Here is a 16271-nt window from a genome sequence, read left to right on the forward strand (position 1 = left end):
AAGTGTCCACGGCAAGCAAAGATCGTCGACCCGCTCATGTGCCTATCACGGAGACACGATTCAGAAACATGAAAATGAGTCGTGCTACGGAGCTACTAGTTGTTCCAGCCTCACTTGTTGTGTGAGTCAAGCGTGCACGGTGCGTGTGTCCACTGTTTGTGTACTTGTGTTTCTTTCAAGTGGTGTTGCGCACACGTGCTCGTTCAGCAGGATGCAGGGTGCATGCACGCCTGTCGGCGAAGCCTCAAATACTACCTTCGTTCTTAAATATAAGTATTTTAAAATTTAATTAATGGACTACATACGTGTATATATATATACATATTTTAGAACGTATATCCATTCATTTTGTTTCGTTTATAGACATTTAATAAAATCTCTTAAAAACTTTATATTTAGAAACGGATGGAGTATTTTTCAAGCAAGTTTGCATGTGGTTAGAGTACGAGTGTGATGTGTGGATCAATCGTGACCGTTTGGCAAAAAACTAATTATTAGTTTTACCTATAAATGGTCTTTTCTCTCTCACCATCTTGAATGATTTCCTCCTTTCTTTTCTCCTCCTCCTTCGCGATGGGAGCATGATATTCTTTGACTGAAGTCAAGGTGTCCCAACCGTGCAAGTGTCAAAGAGTAACCTTCAGTTCAACCACACACGCATTTTCACGGAAGTGTCAGCGTTCGGGGCGTTTGTTCCAAGGTTTTAAATTTTGATAACATAAAAGCTTCAATCATCTCTCTAAATGAATAGGAGAGGGTAGCCTCTCTTTTGGTCAACAAAGAAAAATCTTCAATCATCATAGAGATATCCGAAATTTCAGAAATTCCAAAGTTTCTTTTGGGTTTTTATCAATACAAATTACTGAATCTTAGTGAAATTTGGCCTGATTGAATTTTGTTTGAAATTAGATTCAATCTGACCCAAAATTTCGAAGGATATACATTTTCTTTTGGATACCAACCGAAATTCAGAGATTTCGTTGAAATTTTGAATCCTTGCTCAACCCTGGTACATATATGGCGCGTCGTCATTTGCCAATTATATCTTCATTTATGATTTGCGAGCTGAATCACACCGAGCTCAGAAGTGTTACTTGATATCTAGCCACTGCAAAATTCAGAGGCCGGAGACGGGCGTAGATATCCAGGATAGATGAACATGTTCGACGTAGCAATGTATAGCATCTACCCTAACTTCCACTTGCTGAAAGCAGCTCTTCGTTTCCCATTTTTATTATTTGAGGGGATGGTGAAAGCTCTTGTTAACGACAAGCACGCCGAACAAAATAATCTTGATCGGCTAAATTTCCGGTCCATATCCAAGTCTCATGTCTCTATCAGGCATGCATCATTCGGTTAATCAGCATGGCTAAGATGGCAAAAAAGTTGTGGATATTTTCCTTCTTTCGAGTACTTAACTAGCTAAACGATCGGTTGATCGGTGTCACGCACGCGTGCGGGCTGCAGTTGAAGCCACTAATTTATGATTTTGTAAGCACCGTCATGCCCTCGAAATAGCAATATTTATCTGACAAGTGTCCAGTGTTATGCTAGTATATGTATGTGTGCATCGATGCAAAGCAGCTAAGCCAAGCGTGTCTCGAGGAGTAGAATATATATATGTGGAGGTTGCTAATGGCTTGTGACGACCGTCCCTTTGCCTTGCCTAGTTAACCATGGCCATCACTCCCTCAAGTGTCGAGCAAACACTGGAACTCATCTATTAAGAATGAAAAGCTTTTGAAGCAAGTTGGAGCTAGCGTGGCCGATTTAGCTTTTAGCTGGTTGGTAACTAGCAAAAGATAAATGTATGCTATAGTGTAGATTATCCTTCTCAGGGGATCATAACCTCTTTCTGGTTGTACTAATCCGTAGAGTACTGTAGTTGTTTACTTTACACTGTAGTAGAAGCATCTCTAGCAAATGCCCTAAACTTAATCCCTCAAACTTTCTTTCTATTCCAATTTATTTTTGAGGATTAAATATTTTCTCAGCTAGTATATTCGCCAAACTTAGAACATCTTTAACAGACCCCGTATAATTTCTCAACCCGTAAAATAACCGTCAAAATACGGGTCCATGCGAAAAAAGCTGCCAGATAAGACTCCGTATCGGGCTGTGACCTGTAATTTTTTTAAGGGACATTGAAAACATCCCCTTCAAACCCCGTGAAAATAAGGATTTCGGAGGCAACCCGAGGGCGACTTATATACACGAAAGACCGTTGGCGGAAGTCCAACTGCCATCGGAACCTTTATGGCTTACTCCCGTCCGCCCGTCCCCCACCCGTTGGCCATCCGCCCCGGTCGCCGCGCCCGCTGACCGTCCGCCCCGGTCACCGCGCCCACTGGCCATGCCCGGCTGCGGCTCTCGTGATGAAGGAGCTAGCTAGCTAATCGATTCGATTCAAACGGCCCTAGCTAGGTAGCTAGCTAACTCTAGTTGAATCGACTCGATTCCAACGGCGCTAGCTAGCTCTGGCTGAATCGATTTGAACGAGCTAGCTAGCTCTAGCTCGCGGAGGAGTCCGGCTGCTGTCCGCCCCGACCTGGCCGCCCGTCCGCTGACGGCTGCCCCACGTCTTCCTTGTTTGCTCGTTTGCCGACGTCTGCCCCGCACCTTCCTTGTCCGCTCGTTCGCCGGTGGACACCCTGTCCTACAATATGTGCCAATTTCAAATTGATGTGAGGAAGAGGACAACCAGAAAAAAGGGGGGCTAAAATCCATATATTCAGAGAATATTCTTTTTTACGGGTCTATTTTACGGGGTCTGATTCTGCCTACACCCGCGCCAACCCGCAAAATCGTTTTTCCGCGATCTGTAAACGGGTTCTACGGGTCGGCCTTATATGGGATCTGCTAGAGATGCTCTTAGTCCCACAAATCAACTCGACACATATGGAAGCCTCCCATCGTTCTTTTTTACTTCTTTCTTCTTTCTTCTTCCTTACATGTGGCTAACGATGATTGATCGACACTAGATGATGTGCAAGAGCTAGATAGTGCATATGATAGATGATCCACAAGAAAAAAAAAATGATCAAGGCTCATCTAACGCGACGTTCACATGCCACGAAGGGGTCGAGAATGCTGGCGAAATTCACTCTACAAGGGCTATAGTTTGGGCACTTCTTCTTCTGAATGGGTTCTTCTCCTCTTCCTTCTTCTAGTGGCACGAGAGAGTGGTGGGCTTTTTTTGACGGGGAAGGGGTATGAAAGCACCTACAGCCGGCCCCTAATTCCTCACTCAAACGTTCGGGAAGGTCGCCCGGTCACTAATCGGTCACAAAAAATCGACTCGGTCGGCCTCTCAAACGCCCGGGCTGATCGGTACCCCTCATATCCAGCCTAAATATGAGGAGGAGCTCGGGACGCCTGCCATGTCGGTCTGACGGCGGGGACTCACCCAAAAACAGAAGGTCCGACGGGAACCTCTAGCAAATGCCCTAAAAGCTAGTATATTTGAGAGAAAGTGCCCTAGCTAGCAGATCCGCTAAGCACATAACTCCCTAAAAATATCACTTTTCATCCCTCAAAAAGCTATCCATTGGACTAAATTTCGTGTCCAAGGAGTAAACTTTGAGCATATTTGAACATTCCGCGCCACGCCGCGCCAGCTTTGAATCCATGTGCAAAGCGTACATCGTCGGCGACGATGAGCCCGCAAATCCGGCGAGCGCCTGGGTGCTCGTCAAAGAAGATTTGACGCGCCCAGGAATCCCAAGCGCTATTTCTTGGCTTGTGGTGGCCGTAACAAAAACCCCTTTATTTTGTAATTAGTTATATAAAACCCATAACTCATAACATTATACTCCATCAGTCCCAAAATAAATGACTCAACTTTGTATTAAAATTAATACAAAGTTGAATCATTTTAAGTCACTTATTTTAAAACGAAGGGAGTACACATGTAGCGAGAGAAGCAAGTGCAGATGTATGAGATGCAAGCCCAGAGGAAAAAAAACAACAAGAAGCTTGGCAACTTGTTGCTACTATAACGATTTGGTTCATACTCCCTGTATCAGCCGCAACTTGCTTGTGTTTTCAAGATATTTAGTTTTAGGGCATCTGACAGCTAACAAGTTTGTTGCCTCAAAAAGTTTTGACTTTTACGACTAGAAATGCTCTAAGTATATAAAATGCGCGGCCAAGACTCCGGTCGGAAATGATTGGCCAGTTAGTTAAGCAAGAAATAGCAAAATCGCCTATCAACGACAGCTCGTACGCATATGTTTAATTTATTTTGGAGGAGGAATCATCCAGTTAAGAACACCATTGACTCTCCAAAGTGGAAGAAAGTGCATGGAAAGAGGGGCGCGCATTATATTATTATATCATACTTAAGACAAGACAGAGAGTAGCAACAACAAGATGAAGACAAAGCTTGATGGAACCGGTCAACTACATATGATCCGGATGAGGCCGGTCTTAGTATATGTTGTTGACGCCGATGAGTGGATGCGTTGGCATGTCCCTGCCTGGCTCCCTCCCTCTCAAAGTTGAAGCCCGACGATGGGTAGGAGGAGGAGCACTGCCGTGTATTACTAGACACTAGACACTGATGCGCTGTGCTGCCCCTCTCTTGTGCTCCGACCCGTCTTGTCTTCTCTCCATTGCAGGTACTGATAAGCGCTGCCGTCAGTAGACACCGATACAAAATCAATTGCGGAGGAGCACCTGCCGTGTATTAGTAGACAGTAGGCAGTTGATCTTGTGATCCGTGGCCACCCCGCTTATCCGCTCCGTTGTCGTCTCCGTTTTTCATCAGAAAGAAAAAAGCATGTCGCAACATCTAGGATCGGATATGATCTGATCGGGGCCAGCAGATAACCCTTGAGCCCTGCCCCTGCAGGGGTGCTTGATGGAGCGGGGAACGTATTGCCACGAGCTTCCCTGTGTGAGTTCAATCTGCATTTAGAACGTTCAGTTATCTTGCCCACCACCCTTTTCACTGAGACAAATCCATAGATTATTATTTTGCCCCCTGTAGATTCGACCGACTGAGTTCAAAATGCTCAACTTGGGATTGTTTTTGAAAGATTTCACCTAACCGTGTTTACACTTACCAAGATCCCTAAAGATTTTTTTGCATGGCATTTGTTCCCTGTCAAACATTCACAAGAAAAATATCATTCTGTGTTTTACTGGGCTAGGAGCTCAGCCCTCACTCCCCTTCCAGATTTTAGACTTGCAGGTTCCTCTTCCTGGTTCTGGTGAAGGTAATATGGGCTAGTACCAGTACAAAAGCCCGTGCGTTGCACTGGGTTAAAAAAAATAGAGAACCTATTTGTTTTGTCATTAAATGTTAAATATAAATTATAATGTTAAATGTAAGACATCTATTTTTGGACGAAAGGAGTTCCTTTTAAAGTTTTAAAATATAATGTAATGCTTACATAAAAATTGGATTACTTTTTTAATAATAATTATCATTTTTATTGAATGGTAATAATGTTTTGTTTTTTATGGGTAATAGCATTTTTGTGTACAACATATTTTCAAAAAATAAATTGAACAATATATATTTTAAATTATTTTTTGCACAACTTGCTAAGCTCTTGCGAGTGAGCTGCTCTGAGCATAGACACCAAGCCTCCGCACGATACACAAAGCGTGTCCTCTGAAACACTTTGCTCATCTTCTTTGAAAAAAACGTTATCCTCATCTTCTTCTCAAAGAAAAAAAAGTTGTCCTTATCTCTTCACTTTGTTCCCGTCATTCCCCTCATTCCAATGGTGACCACCCCCTCCCTTCCATCCTTGTGGAGTTGAGCTCTCGATGTACCTCCAATGGTGGCTGCCCCTTGCCATTCATCCCTCCGCTGGCAATATTACATTTCATTTGTAATTATTTTTGCAATGTTCCTGGTATTTCTTACAAGAAAGCACTGTTCTAATGTTTTCTAAAATACAAATTCAAGATTTTTTTTTCAAAAGGGAAACATTTTTGTTGTGATATATTACATTTTATTTGTAATTTTTTGCACTATTTTTGTGCTTATACATCCCGCACACACTCAAGGAGACAACAATCTGAAGCCCATATTTGTCGAAAAAAAACCGAATCAGTGCAGTGCTTGATGGAATCTCATATTTGTGGAAATAAAATAATAAAAATATTACATTTCATTTAAAATAGTCATTTACAATCAACTATATGTAATTGACACAGCTGGTCTATATCCAATGAATTATGAGAAACCCTTTCATTTGCTAGTTATCTAAAACTACCACCAGAAATACCATCCAACAGCTAGCATATGATTCACACATTGTGCTCCCTGGTGGCCTCTTCTCCTTGGAGACGATCTTGGGGCCGAAGCGTGCGCCGACACCGACGAACTCCTCGCCCTCGTGGCCGCCCACCCAGGTTTGCACTTTGACCTTATGAACCAAGACAAGACAGATGGAGTGAGCGTATTGGCGTGTGTTGGGATTGAGAAAGTCAAGGCTTGTCTCAGAGTGCTGATTTGTCTAAAGAAAGATTCAGAGCAGTCGGAGGAGGAGTACCCTACCCACGGAACAATCTATGGATTTGATAAGATAAGGTGATGTAATCCAATCCATTTCAGCTAAGTGCGATGAGGTCCATTTCGATTTCGATTCCCCAATCTATGGATGATGAGCTGACTAACCCTGGATAGATAGGTAGTAGTAGTAATGGAGTGGGGAATCGGTACCTGGCGCGATGGAATTGAAATTGAGCCTATGAAGGATAAGGGGAAGGGGGAAAGAAGAGGAGAGGAGAGGAGAGGGGGCTTACGAGGACGAAGTCGTTGGAGCATCCGCGGATCTTGGGGGCCTGGTCATCCTGGTGGACGATGTCGCCGCCGCCCCCGCCAACGCCGACGCCAGCAGCGCCAGCACCGCTGACGCAGCCATCCCTATGTCTCCTCTCCTCTCCTCTAGAGCTTCGGCTGGAGGTGGAGCTGGGGTCGCCGGAGAAGACAGAGAAGGGGGAAGGAGACCGCGTCGCCGCAGCCCTCTCCACCTCAGCGCGTCGTCGCCAGTACGTCTCCGGCCCATCGCCTCCAAACGTCGTCGTCGGGCAGTCGACGGCCCATCGCCTCCTCGCTCGTCGCCGGCGAGAAGGCCCCTCCGACGGGAATGGATAAGCCAGGGAGGGGGGGGAGGGTGTTATGTAAATCCGAAACGTTTTTAACTTAGAAACATACTGCGGGTTGAATACCGGAAAAGCGAGTAGTGTTTTTGTAAAAATGCCACGACGGACGACAAAAGCGCTGCGCACTTTATTATTAGGGGAGATTCCCTCTGTTCCATAATATTTGTTGTTGGTTCTCCCCAACAACAAATATTGAGGTACAGAGGGAGTACATAATAAGGGAGTACATAGTAATAAGTACGATAAAGGAACCCTATGTCCACACAGAAATGGTTCTTCAAGAACGAGCTATACCAAGTGTTTGTACAGATCCTACAAAGGCTAATCATGAGAGTCCCAACTGGGAAGCGATCCATCTATCAGACTTGCAGCAGCCTATTGATGTGAGCACTTTCGCTCTGGATGTTGCTTCACACCAAACATACACAGGCTTCAGACCAGGCCTCTCGACATAGCGACCAAGAGAAGGACATGACCGCACGACCAGTGGTTGAAGTTGATCCTCTTGTGTACTGCTGAGGCTGCTATGTGAAGATGAAACCACGCACCATAAACTCTATATTGCTCTATTGTTGGGGACCATCTAGTCCATACTGTGAACAGACAAAACAGACTGTCTGAACATCTAAAAAAAAATCACTGCCGTGGCAAAGCGTGCGATTCCACCTAGTTGTCTTCATCTTCCGAGTCTGATTCATCCTCTTCCTCTTTATCGTAGTCCTCCATACCCTAATTTGTTCCACGTGAACATCAGGACACCATTGACCAATGAACAAGATGTACTAGGAAGACATGATACGATAGGATATGTAATGATTACCTCATCATAGCCTGCTGTATCGTCTTCACTTTCTGAATCTGATCCATCCCCGCCCTCTTCATCGTAGTCCTCCATGCCCTGTTTTGTTTCACATCACATCAGGGCATCATCAATCGATGAACAAGATGTACTAGGAAGACAGATAGGATACATAATACTCCCTCCGTCCCAAAATAACTGTCTCAAGCTTAGTACAAAGTTGAGACACTTATTTTGAGACGGAGGGAGTACTAGTGTAAGTATAGTCATCTGCCTCACTGACTCTAGTTTTATGCAATTTATGTTGCTCCAAAACCTTATGCAGTGCACAAGTGAATATGAACATGGCTTGGAAGCCAGTGTGCAAATCTTCCTTTATATAACAATGATGTGTCTTTTCTACAACTCAAACAACAAATTACTAAATTTTGATGAGACGGTAAGCCAGTTATGGGCAGGGGGAGTATGGCCTAACGTGAACATACCCTCTTAATGGACATAGAGTAATTTTGTTGTATAGAAAAATTACATACCAAATCACGCTTCATCTGCTTCATATTGATTTCCAATTGGTCTATATGCTGGCTGAGGGCCTGCATGAGTGCATGACAAGTCATGAGTTGAAAGATAAGGAAGTTCATTCTTTTATGGCAACCTAATATAGGTGAACTTACCTCATGGCGTTGCATTGCAACTGCACGTTTCAACGCCTTAGCCTTTGTTAAGAGATTTCTAGGCCTTATGTTAATAGGCCTCCTATAATTCTTTCCACGGTAAAAAATAAGTGCGTGACCCTTGGGAACTCTTTCGATCGCAACTAGTATACCACCACTCTCGTACTCTAGAAGTCGTGCTGTCTCCTCAACAAACGCCAAGGTCTTTTGCTTTGTAATCAATTTGACAACTTCCCTGTGCTTCCAGTGCAAGTGCATATTTTCAATGACGCCATCGAAGACACCACGGATTCCTAGTACAAATAAAGAGAATAAACCAATTACTCAATAGAAATGGTTAAGCATGTTCCAAGGTGATTGTCCACGAAACTTACCAACAGGCAAATATGCTTTCATTTTCAGACCAATTCTACGGAAAACAGATCTTTCCTCGGCTGTGATCATTTCTCGGTCATCGGATGGGTTCGCGAGGACCATAGAAGCTTCAATCTTCGATAATAACTTCCCTGCTCTATGTATTTTTGCTTGAGCCTGTATATTTAAAGAAGAAATAAAAGGAAGAACGAATAAGTAAGGTAACAAGATTATGTCACACTAGCATACCTAAAAGATAAGCAAACTCAACTTCATAATTACAAGAGCAGTACAAAATAAACATTTCAATACAATGAAATGTACACTGAAAATAAAATATTCCGATTTACTTGGAAGCCCATTTTTCCCTCTGAAGCTACAGTTATCAAAGAACAAAATATATAAATTGCTTACAATGGAAAGCTTGTGTTCGAGTCTTCTGAAAAGTTTTTCCTTTTCTGATCTAAAAGATGCTTCTTTCATCTCTTGTTGCTCCTTAGAAGTTACATTTCTTCCCCAACGGGCCTGCGCCTCCTGAAATTCAGCAAGGGTTCCTACGAGAGCATGCCCTTCAAAACCATCCTCCGGAGAGTGTTCAATGGAAATGGATCTTCTCTGCTCCTCTAGATTCTGGATATCTTTTGTCAACTCCTCTCTTTCAGCCAAGGCGGCAGCAACAGATGTTGGGAGGAAGTCCTTTCCACGATATATGACAATGTAATATTTATTTCGAAGGAGCAGGGTACCCCCTGTTAGGTTCTGGATGTACAAAATCGGGAAACATTAGCAAATGCATGAGAGTTTGTAGAAGCTACAAAATTATAGAAGTACGAAAATGATCTTCGGAAACATGCTTTTGAACTCAATATAAACAGTAACATGGGAATATAATGCTAAAGCGTGCAAGTTCTCAAAGATGCTCTTATTGAAGCATGATGCTCTATGAGAACACTTCGTTAGTAAAGAGTGCTTCATTGGTACAGGATCCAGGAAGCAAGTTCTATTGTGTGTAACACAATTTTACTGCTAATATTTTACGATTCAGTAAGTGCTGGGCATGGGTTAATCCTTTCTAAATGTTTACTTGTGCTGAATTCTGGTGGTGATTTTTAGGAACTCTTGACATTGCTAATTGCTTTGGTAGTAAAAATATAAATTTCATAAGAGACTGAACTCACTGAAACATGTCTTGGACAGTACATTAGTTGCACTTATTCATGCCTTAAAAGTCTTTAGATGATATTCAGTTGGGACTCAGCTTAGATACTAAGGACAAAATACAGTCTGATAAGAACAAGTGTTTCCAAGGTCCATCGATATAACTTTTACGAAGTAGTCATGCCTATGAATGAGAGGGAATAACAATAAGATGGTATCCAAACCTTTATTTCGTCTGACATTAGCTTATTATTTGTGTTCTGGATTCCACGTTTGACAGCTATTTTCACCACCAAACTCTTCTCCCAAAGCTTAACAATAGCCGCGGCCAAGCCTTGATGATTCCGGTTTCTCCCTTCAATGAAAGTTAGGAAGCTATAAGCAGGTGCTTGATGCCAACATTAAAAGCCACGATGAGGAAATGATATTCGCACTATCGAAAAGCAATACCTAGAGCAAAATGACAAGGGAGGTTCCTTGCTAACTTCCGCAAATTAGTCAGCTCCGAGTTGGTAAGGCTTGTACGCATTCCAGTTGGAAGAACTCGAAATGGCGCCTTATAACCTGGAATTGTCTGAGGCAGCAAATCGGCATCCACAGGTAAAATTCCCGTTCCCCACCAATCCACAAAGCGAGGGCCCAGCTCATCAAGCATTTGATTGAACTCCAGCTCCTCTTCCGTCATGTCCTCTGTATTGTGCAGATCCAGTATGGGTGCATTATCATGTTGAGCAGCTAGATCCTTCCCCTGATTATCATTCTCAACGGTGCTCGAGCCATTGGGGATGAACAATGCACTATCTTCCTGCTTCCTTGGTGACGAGGTACCGTCCAAAGTTTGAGATTTCAGAGGCCTAGTGTAATTGCTCCCGCGGTAGACAACCATGACACTCCCAGCCCTCCATATGATCAATCCTCCTGTTCGTCGCTGATCAATAAAGACTGAACATCAAATTCACTGGAACAAACGGAAGATTGAAAGTCCAATCGCCACAACCAATAATGAGACTGAAGATTCCTGGTGCTGCATTATAGTTTATTTGATAATGCAGGGGCAGAGTACCTCGACAAGCTCATGGGCAGTCTTCATGTCGTTGGCGAGGTCCTCGTGGAACTTGAGACGGACCAGCTCGGACTTCCTCCAGGCGTCGTGGATCTTTTCGGTGATGGCCTGCGTGACCCCGGCCTTGGGCACGGTGATGCGGTCCTTGAGAGTCATGCCCATGCCCCGAAGGCGGCGCAGCTCGACGTCGTCCATGGTGAGCTCCGCGAGCGAGGGCGCCCTGACCCGCTTCCTCTTGACCCCGTCCACCTCCTCGCCGTCGCTCTCCCGGTCCCTCTCCCACGGGAGGACGGCCTCGTCGAGGCCGGACGCGGCGAACTGGCGGTCGGGGCGCGCCCAGCTGCGGTCGAGCAGGTCGCCGAGGCGCTCCCTGCCGTCGAGCGGGGCGGATACCGCGGCGGAGGAGGGCTCGTCGTCGTCGGTGCCGAGGCCGAGGTTGCGGAGGCGGTGGACGATGCGGTCGATGGAGGTGGACGGCGCGTGGCCGGGGGAGGGGGCGGGCGCGGGCGCGGAGGGGTCGGCCGGGGCCCACTTCTGCATCCATGGCGCGCCGCCGCGGCTGGGGGCGGGCGGGGCGCGGTTGCGGCCGGAAGAGGAGGGGGCAGCGGCGGCGGCGGCGGTGGGGGAGGCGGAGGAGGAGGAGGCGGGGCGGGACAGCGAGAGGAGGCGGAGCGGGAGGAGGGGGCGGGAGGAGAGGCGGAAGGAGTGATGCAGGGGGAGCTCGGAGAGCGCCATGGTGGCGGTGGTCGTGGTTGGTTGACCCGCGTGGGTGGTGGGGGTTTGGGTTACCGCGGTGGCGCCATGGATGGGGGTGAGAGAGGTTTTGGGCCGGCTCGGTTCGGTGGCGGATAAGGTGGATGGGGATATTTTTCTAGCGGGTCTGGGCTTTTGGTGGACTTTTGTATAAACGGGTTTGAGCATGCCAACCTGTTGCGACGTGGGCAGTGGGATGTCTCTTTGATTTGAAACAATTTCAATTAAATAAACTTTCGGGATATAAACTCTTAGAAATGGTTTCATGCAAATGCCGTTTGATTTGTAAGGTTAATATAGGATTTCATGATTTTTTACGAACCATTTTTACGCTCGAGGGATTGGATTTCGGTGTGACGCCCACGTTGAAGGCTTACAACATGACACTTGTTTAAAGGATATGAAAGGGATGAGAAAATACGAGAGTACCCATCTTAACTTTCTTCGTCGGTTTTCGGGAGTTATGGAGTAATAGGGTCTCTAAAAGTGCAACTAAGTGGCACTCTAAAATGGCGAGCTCAAACAAGCAAGGTAGCTAGATACACCAAGTAAACACGCAAATAAGTGACAAGGACCACGATATGAGGCTCCGAAAAGGAAATGATTAAAGTAAAGGACATGACAGATGTATCCTAAGTCCACACCTTTTTGGGATGCTAATCTTTGTTGAAGAGATGATAGCCAACCGAAGCACCTCGTGACACCAAGTCTCGCATTTCTCTTTGAAAGTCTCGTCCCCAAAAACACGAGCTTTGTTCACTAAGAGGTGGGTCTTGAGGTGGTCTGTAAACCCTCATAAAAATCTTGGAGCAAATCCACATTACTGGAAACTTCCAGACCGCTTCAGTCCTATGGGGTTCCTTCCAAAACCAAGAATGGGGCTTCAGGGAGGGACCTCAAGTTTTTTCAATCGTTTAACAATGCGAGGGAATGGAGGGAAAGACATCTTCCACATAGTGTGGGGCATTCCTTAAATAGAGTCCCTAAAAATGTTTGATACCCACTCCACAAATTATTTGGAGCCACCGGGTCCAGTTCCGGACGAGTCGAGAGAGCTGATACGTCTCCAACGTATCTATAATTTTTGATGGTTCCATGCTATTATCTTGTCAACTTTGGATGTTTTATATGCATGAATATGATATTTTATATCTTTTTGGGGACTAACCTATTAACTCAGTGCCAAGTGCCAGTTTCTGTTTTTTCCGTGTTTTTGGCCCATTTTCAGACGGAGTCCAAATGGAATGAAACTTTACGATGATTTTTTTGGACCAAAAGAGACTCCCGAAGCTTTGGGAGAAGGCCAGATGGGCCACGAGGGAGTCACAAGCCCTCACGCCGCCGCCATCCCCCCCCCGGGTGGTGGCGCGCAGGCTTGTGACCTCCTCGTGGGCCCAACTGACGTAATTCCACCGCCATAAATTCCTATAAATTCAGAAACCACCAGAAAGAAACCTAGATCGGGAGTTCCGCCGCCGCAAGCCTCAGTAGCCGCCAAAAACCAATCTGGAGCCCGTTCTGGCACCCTGCCAGAGGGGGAATCCATCTCCGGTGGCCATCTTCATCATCCCGGCGATCTCCATGACGAGGAGGGAGTAGTTCTCCCTCGGGGCTGAGGGTATGTACTAGTAGCTATGTGTTTGATCTCTCTCTCTCGTGTTCTTGAGATGTCTTGATCTCGATGTACCATGGGCTTTGCTACTATAGTTGGATCTTATGATGTTCTTCCCCCTCTCCTTCTTGTAATGAATTGAGTTTCCCCTTTGAAGTTATCTTATTGGACTGAGTCATTGAGAACACTTGATGTATGTCTTGCACGTGTCTATCTGTTGTGATCAACTTGCGGGTTTGTGTCAATTGGGAACCTATGCATATGGGTTGGCACACGTGGATTCATGTGAGTACTTGATGTATGTTTTGGTGATCAACTTGCGGGTTCGTGACATTGGGAACCTATGCACAGGGGTTGGCACACGTTTTGACTCTCTGGTAGAAACTTTGGGGCACTCTTTGAAGTTCTATGTGTTGGTTGAATAGATGATTCTGAGATTGTGTGATGCATATCGTATAATCATGCCCACGGATACTTGAGGTGACAATGGAGTATCTAGGTGACATTAGGGTCTTGGTTGATATGTATCTTAAGGTGTTATTCTAGTACGAACTCTATGATGGATCGAACGGAAAGAATAGCTTCGTGTTATTTTACTACGGACTCTTGAATAGATCGATCAGAAAGAATAACTTTGTGGTGGTTTCGTACCGACAATAATCTCTTAGTTTGTTCTCCGCTATTAGTGACTTTGGAGTGACTCTTTGTTGCACGTTGAGGGCTAGTTATATGATCCAATTATGTTATCATTGTTGAGAGAGCTTCACTAGTGAAAGTATGAACCCTAGGCCTTGTTTCCACGCATTGCAATACCGTTCGTGCTCACTTTTGTTACTAGTTACCTTGCTGTTTTTGTAATTTCAGATTACAAAAACCTGTATCTACCATCCATATTGCACTTGTTTCACCATCTCTTCGCCGAACTAGTGCACCTATACAACTTACCATTGTATTAGGTGTGTTGGGGACACAAGAGACTCTTTGTTATTTGGTTGCAGGGTTGCTTGAGAGAGACCATCTTCATTCTACGCCTCCCGCGGATTGATAAACCTTAGGTCACCCACTTGAGGGAAAATTGCTACTGTCCTACAAACCTCTGCATTTGGAGGCCCAACAACGTCTACAAGGAGAAGGTTGCGTAGTAGACATCAAGCTCTTTTCTGGCGCCGTTGCCGGGAAGGCTAGGTAAGCGGCACTAACATCTCGTCAACGAAGCTCTTTTCTGGCGCCGTTGCCGGGGAGGTTAGCGCTTGAAGGTATATCTTTAGATCTTGCAATCAAATCTTTTTGTTTCTTGTTCTTTCTCTGAAAACTACAAAAAAAATGGAATTGAGGATGCCTCATATGCTCCATCTTTTCAATGTCTTTCGTGAGCATGATGGGAAGGAAAATTGTGCTCAAGTGTTGAAAGAAGAATTACATAGAATGCTTGGCATAGAATATGTGAATGATGAGCATGATTGCAATGTTCTTAGCATGAATTCTTTTAATACCCATGATGCTAATGATATGCAAAGCCACAAGCTTGGAGATGCTATATTTGATGAAGATGATCTTTTTAGTTCTTCCACTTTGAATGATCAAAATTATTTTGATGAAAGTATGCCCCCTATCTATGATAATTATTGTGAGGATACTTATGCTTTAAAGAAGAGGGATGATAAAACTTGTCATACTCTCGAGAACCCTTTTGCTAAACCTTGCTTTTTCATTGTGGACACAATTTGTAGTGCTCAAGTCTTTTACGATACTCCCACTACTATTCTTGAGAATAGATTTCCTTATGTGGAGAGTAGTAAAATTTCTATGCTTGTATATCATGAAAAGAATGCTTTAGGTGCTGGTTATATTGTTGAATTCATTCATGATGCTACTGAAAATTACTATGAGAGAGGATCATATGCTTCTACTTATTGCAATAGTATCAAGCTTCCTCTCCATATGTTGAAATTTTTGAAGCTATGCTTGTTTTGCCTTCCTATGCTAGTTGATTCTTGCTCCAATAAATTGTTTGATCACAAAATCCCTATGCATAGGAAGTGGGTTAGCCTTAAATGTGCTAGCCATTTGCTCCATGATGCTCTCGTTGTGTTTCAATCCTTACCTTTTATGTGAGCATCATTGAAATCAATGCCAAACTAAGGGCGTTAAACGATAGCGCTTGTTGGGAGGCAACCCAACGAATCTATCCTTTTTCTTTATGTTTTGTGTTTTCCACACTTTCATAATTCTGTTATGATTGTGTTTTTTGTGTTTATTTTTGCGTTTGTGCCAAGCAAAACCGTTATGATTAGTCTTGGGGATGATCGTTTGGTCATGCTGGAAAGACAGAAACTTTCTGCTCACGAAAAGAATTTTCTTTTTTTTTCCTGTAAGAGCTTTTGAGATGATTCTTTTTGCTGCTGATTGCTACGCAAATTCTTCAGACTGGCGTAATTTTTCAGAATTTTTTAAGTACCATAAGTATACGAAGTATACAGATTTCTACAGACTGGTCTGCTGTTAACAGATTCTATTTTTGTTGAGTTGGTTGCTTATTTTGATGAAACTATGGATAGTATGGGAGGGTACTAGCCATGGAAAAGTGAAAATACAGCAACCCAACACCAACATAAGTAGAATTTAAGTTTTCTACAGTACCTAAGGAAGTGGTGATTTGCTTTCTTATACTAATGATATCACGAGTTTCTGTTTAAGTTTCGTGTTGTGAAGTTTTCAAGTTTTGGGTGAAGTTCT

General features: G+C 44.3%; 1 protein-coding gene across 1 annotated transcript; it reads right to left on the reverse strand.

The window, feature by feature from the left end:
* Positions 1–7356: 7356 nt before the first annotated feature.
* Positions 7357–12019, reverse strand: LOC123449348 (CRM-domain containing factor CFM3, chloroplastic/mitochondrial). Its single transcript, XM_045126551.1, has 9 exons — positions 11171–12019; positions 10558–11035; positions 10332–10462; positions 9364–9708; positions 8970–9126; positions 8596–8888; positions 8455–8514; positions 7943–8020; positions 7357–7851 (listed from the first exon to the last, which is right to left on the reverse strand). Exons 1-9 carry the CDS (start codon positions 11903–11905, stop codon positions 7789–7791), a joined length of 2340 nt encoding a protein of 779 aa, XP_044982486.1. The 5' UTR covers positions 11906–12019; the 3' UTR covers positions 7357–7788.
* Positions 12020–16271: the final 4252 nt, after the last annotated feature.

Source organism: Hordeum vulgare, chromosome 1H (genome assembly GCF_904849725.1).
Source record: "Hordeum vulgare subsp. vulgare chromosome 1H, MorexV3_pseudomolecules_assembly, whole genome shotgun sequence".
NCBI lineage: Eukaryota > Viridiplantae > Streptophyta > Magnoliopsida > Poales > Poaceae > Hordeum > Hordeum vulgare.